Here is a 4758-nt window from a genome sequence, read left to right on the forward strand (position 1 = left end):
CGCCCCCCAGACGCAGTGGCCGGGAAAGTTCAGTGTGAAGTAGAGGAAACGGCGTCTTCTGCTTCTGCTCGTGACCTTCAGAAAGGTCCTTGGCAACAGGGTCCTCTGGGGCACCTGGGGATGCACCCCTCACACACGCCCGGCTTCCCCTGGCCCTTTGCTGCTTGACTTCCGAAAGGGCTCAGGACAGCAAAGAGCAGAGGGTGCCCCTCACCCGCCCCACAGAGTGCAGCACGGCAGCCCTGGCCCCCAGGCCTTGGCTGGAAGGAAGTGAGGCCGCTTGGCCATGAAAGCTCAGGCTGGCTCTGAGTTGGGTGTGGCCCACGCAGGGCTCCTGGGTTCTCTTCCCCTCCCCATGCACCCCAGCCCCACTCTCCCCAGCACAGCCTGGGCTCGGCCCTGCAGGGCGTCTGGTCCCCGCGTTGCCCTCCCAGCCAGCCCTGGTCACGAGTTACGGTACATCTGTGTAAAGAGAAGTGGACTGCATCGGTCTGTAAAAATAGGTTAAAAAAACTCTCCTCACTAGCCTGCAGATACCCGAGGGTGAGCTGGCCCTCCCCCCGCAGAGGGGCTCCTTTCCAGGGTGGAGTCCCAGGAGCCACGGTGAGCCGAGTGTGGCATCCCCAGGGTCACGCTAGTGCCACTGTGTCCTCACACGCTCCTCCACGTCCTTCCTGAGGACCCTGGGCTTGGTGGCCCGAGCTCCATGCAGGGCTGGCTCAGAGCTGTGTCTCATCGCGAGTCTCGGGGTTGCAGGACGACAGCTTGTGGCTGCAGCTGCTCTTCCGGCTCTGGGAGCTGCTGGCCACGTGAGCCAGGGGGTCAGAGCGGATGAGATAGCTGCGGGAGGGCAGAGGGGACCCTGGAGTGGATGTGGGCCGGGCAGCCCCTGCCCAGCAGCCCCACTGTGGTGCCTGTGGCCTCGTCTCCCCAGTGCCCACCTGGTGCTCGGGGGGGTCTCCACACGGCCCGCAGATGCTACTCACACAATGTCGCTGGGCTCCAGCCTCGTGTCGGGCGGAGGGTTGATGAGGACGTAGGAGAGGGTGTTCTGATGGTCATTCATCTCGTCTGCAAAGGACACAACCGGGCAGACGTCACCCCCCAGCCCTCCCCCTCCCAGCTCCACAGGGGCCCGGAGGTATGGGGGCTCCAGGATGAGCTGAGTCTTTCCAGCCTTCCTGACTGTTCTGCTCCAGCACCTCACCCTGGTGAGCCCAGCCAGGGCCCATCCCCACATTGGGCAGGGGGGCAGCCAGGAGGGCAGCTGGGAGCCAGCTCCGACCTGCACCCTCCTCCGGTGCCGGGTGGCATCACAGCAAAGGGGTGGGCCTGAGCAGAGGCACCAAGCACACCTGTACACACCAGCACACACGTCAGCCTGCACGCACTGGGACGTGTCTGTTCACCTCACATGCATGCACGCCTTCATCTACACCTGCACACACCTGTGCGTACACGCACACGCCTACACGCCTGCAGATTCACCTGTATCCCACACACGTGTGTCTGCACAGATCTTCACAGCCACCCATACCTATGCTATCCACAGACCCCTGCACACTCACTCGTACACACACCCGCACGCCGTCCTCCACATTCACACACACCCACCTCGGCCTCCAGAGGCTGCTCAGCCCCGTCCCTCCCACAGGGCCCTGCAGCTGCCGCCGTCCCTGGGCAGGCCACTCCCACTCGCTGTGCTCAGCCCTTTGCTTCAGACTTAAGTCCCAAGTGGCATCAGCCCATAACGGCCCCCAGCTCATCCCTCTGAGAACATGGCCCTGCCTCTCATGGGAGACAGCCTGGCGTCTGGCTCACGGCGTGGGAGTGGGGATGTGTCCCATGGGGTGAAAACAGTCCTGGGAGAACCACACCCCCCCCCCCCCCCCCCGCTGTCATCTCACAGTCTCCGCGGGGCCAAGCACAGGGAGGGAGAGCCCACCATCCCCACAGTGGCCCTGGGTTCACTGGCCGGCAGGGAAGGGCCTGTAGCCTCAGTTGATGCATCTGATGGTGTCTAAGGGAACCTCCTGGATTCTTGTTCCAGGACTCCAAGGACAGAGAACAAAGGTGACCCAGGACAGGGGAACCCCTGGGAGCCTCTACCCTGGCTGCTGCCATTCCCTTCTCTCTGCCCGTCCTCTCCCCTTAGGGACAGCCCTGCCGTGGCCCCTGAGAAGAGAGAAGTCAGGGAGGCTCCTGGCCAGCCAGGTGGGGGCCATGCTGGTCCCGCTGCAGTGGGGGCTTCGGAGTTCCCACAGTGTGAGCACAGCGGCTGCCAGGGAGGCGGGGGCACAGGCTAGGACCTGGGGGGGTGACCTGGACAGCTCTGCCTCGGGCCTTTCGCACGCGGCGGCAGGTCATTTGGTGCCAGCTCCTGTGTCCATGCCTGCGGGATGGAACGGCCTGACACCTGCCCCTCACAGCTGTTTTGCTCTCTTCCCAAAACCCATGGCAGGGTCTTCCCCAGGCCTTTGGTAGAGGCCCAGGGGCCTCACGTTGAGGCTGTGCAGGGAGGCGCACCCTCCCCGCCCTTGTGCCCACACACACCTCTGGGGTGGCCGCATGGCAGGTGGTGCAGGGAGTGCTGGTGTGGGCGGCTCTAGTAAGTACTTGTCCCCTCCTGCCCGACTGGCTTTGTGATGAGCACCCAGTGGGACACCAAGAACAAGGGGCCACCAGCTCGTTTCACTCCGGCAGGCACAGACTGGCCGCCAGGCCTCAGCTTTTCCCCCTGGGGTGCCTGGACCACACGCTTCTGAAGTGAGCAGAGCACGTAGCTGGGCTGAGCCAGGCTGGGCTGGGTGGTGGGTGGGGACGCTGGGTCCCAGCTGCAGTGCCAGGGCTGGGTTGTGGTCAGTCACGTGGTACCGGTCCTGGCTGCCCAGGATGGGCGCAGAGGACTAGCTTCGCGTGTCCGCTGTGTTTGGTGAAGGCTGGCAGCAGGTGGGCCTGGGGAGAGGCAGGGGCTGGCTTTGGCTCTTCTGGTGAATGTCCTGGGGCAGGGCCACCTCACCCCTGGTCCCCAAGGCTACCTGACTCCTCCACCCAGACCCTCCAACCTTCACTCCAGGCCTCAGTGGTAGCTCTGCCCCTCACCCGCTTCCTAACCCTGCAGGCCCCAGAACTCCAGATCCCTGGCCCTTGGCATCCATAGTCACTCCTGCCTGAATCCCCTATGCCGGGCCAGAGCTACCGCCACCCAAGCCTCAGTTTCCTCCTCTATAAACTGGGGGTAACTAGTGCCTACCCCCAGAGCAGCCGTGAGGAGGCGTGAAGACGGGGTCTGTGTATTGGGGCCGAGGTGGGGCTCCTGCTCCTGCTGTGTGGGGTGGGGGCTGCACGCTGGAGGGGCCCCAGGATGCTGCCCACCCTCCCTGCAAAGAGAGTGACTCTTCCTGTTCTGCATCCTGGCCTAGGGTCCGCTTGAGTCCACACGGGGGTGCAGCCCCAAAGCCCCGGCACCTTCACCACCCCAGGCATGTAGGCTGAGCCCAGGAGAGCCTGCTGCACGAGTCCTGTGAGCCCTCGACACCCAAGCCTGCCGTGGCCGCGCCTGCCCTGGAGCCGCAGCAGGAGCCGCAGGAAGCCGCGGCGGGTGAGGGGAGCGGGAAATGCAGGCGTCCCGCTCATGAAGGCTACTAGCTGCAGGTCCAAGCGCCACGGTGCCCGGCAGAGCGAGGGTCTTCCATGAGCGCCATCGTAGGGAAAAGCACGGAACCGGGAGAGGCTGACGCTTTACTTCCGTGGCCGCTCCAGGCCTGGCCCTGCCTCCGGCTGCAAGGCCATCCTGGCAAACATGTCCCGCCCGAGCTAACACCTGCCTGGGCTCAGGAGGCCCCTTCAAGCTCCTGGGTTACCCTGTAGGGAGGGGTGGCAGTGGGGGCAGGCTCTGAGCTCCCCTGAGGCTACCAGGACCCCGGGGAGCGCCCCGGCCGGGACTCTGCTCTGAGCACTGACGGGGCACAGCACGTTCTTGGAGGAAACAGGGTGCTGGGCGGCTGAGCACCCAGAACAGAATGGGATGTGGAGCAGCTCTGCCCCAGCCGAGCAGGAGCCCCAGCTGGGCGATGAATGTTACCATCCACCTGGCCTGGGCAGCCACAAAGCCTGCCCACTCCTAGCGGCTTGGAATCCCCACCCCTGCGTCCAGCCCAGGCTTCACCGAGCTCCTCCCGGGGCCCTGGCTTGGGACCAGGTGGGTGCTTCCTGAGAGCAGAGGGACTTGGGGTCCTCGGACCGCTTGTGGGGCCAGCCACAGGGAGGCCTACTGGCCCCATCAGGGCTCATCATAAACAACAAAGCAGAAGCACCAGAGCGAGCCCGAGAGCTGGGCAGTTGCCACTCTGCCTGGCGGCCAACAGCACCTTGACCAGCACAAGCCCCGGACCTCAGCCTCAGGCCTGTCCTCAACGCCCAGCCAGGGGACACTCTGTCAACATGCGAGGCTTTGCCCAACAGGGCTGCCTGGGCTGACACCTGGGACGTGCTCTCACAGCTCCCGTCCACCTGCCTGGCTGGGACGGCGCGGCAAGGCTGCCAGCGGCGAAGGGTTGGTGAGCCCTGTGGTGCAGCGGTCGGCACCCGCCAGAGCAGAATTACCTTGCAAATATCCCAGGTTTACCCGATTCATGACATCACTGGCTGTTAAATTTGCTACGTCCTCTACAGAACACACAGAAAGAGGCACAGACAGAAACAGAGAGAGAGAGAGTGTCAGCAAGCGAGGTGCGGGCGGCCGGCACAGCGGGCGGG

The 4758-nt window shown here is 64.6% G+C and overlaps 1 protein-coding gene across 1 annotated transcript in view; it reads right to left on the reverse strand.

The window, feature by feature from the left end:
• Nucleotides 1–408: 408 nt before the first annotated feature.
• KCNT1 (potassium channel, sodium activated subfamily T, member 1) overlaps nucleotides 409–4758 on the reverse strand; it is a 94797-nt gene continuing 90447 nt past the window's right edge. Inside the window, exons 27-29 of the mRNA XM_011957307.1 lie at nucleotides 4606–4668; nucleotides 987–1071; nucleotides 409–840 (exon numbers count right to left, since the gene is read on the reverse strand). Of these exons, the coding sequence (XP_011812697.1) occupies nucleotides 720–840; nucleotides 987–1071; nucleotides 4606–4668 (269 nt within the window). The 3' untranslated portion in view covers nucleotides 409–719. The remainder of the gene's footprint in view (nucleotides 841–986; nucleotides 1072–4605; nucleotides 4669–4758) is intronic.

Source organism: Colobus angolensis, unplaced genomic scaffold (assembly GCF_000951035.1).
Source record: "Colobus angolensis palliatus isolate OR3802 unplaced genomic scaffold, Cang.pa_1.0 Scaffold44, whole genome shotgun sequence".
Lineage (NCBI taxonomy): Eukaryota > Metazoa > Chordata > Mammalia > Primates > Cercopithecidae > Colobus > Colobus angolensis.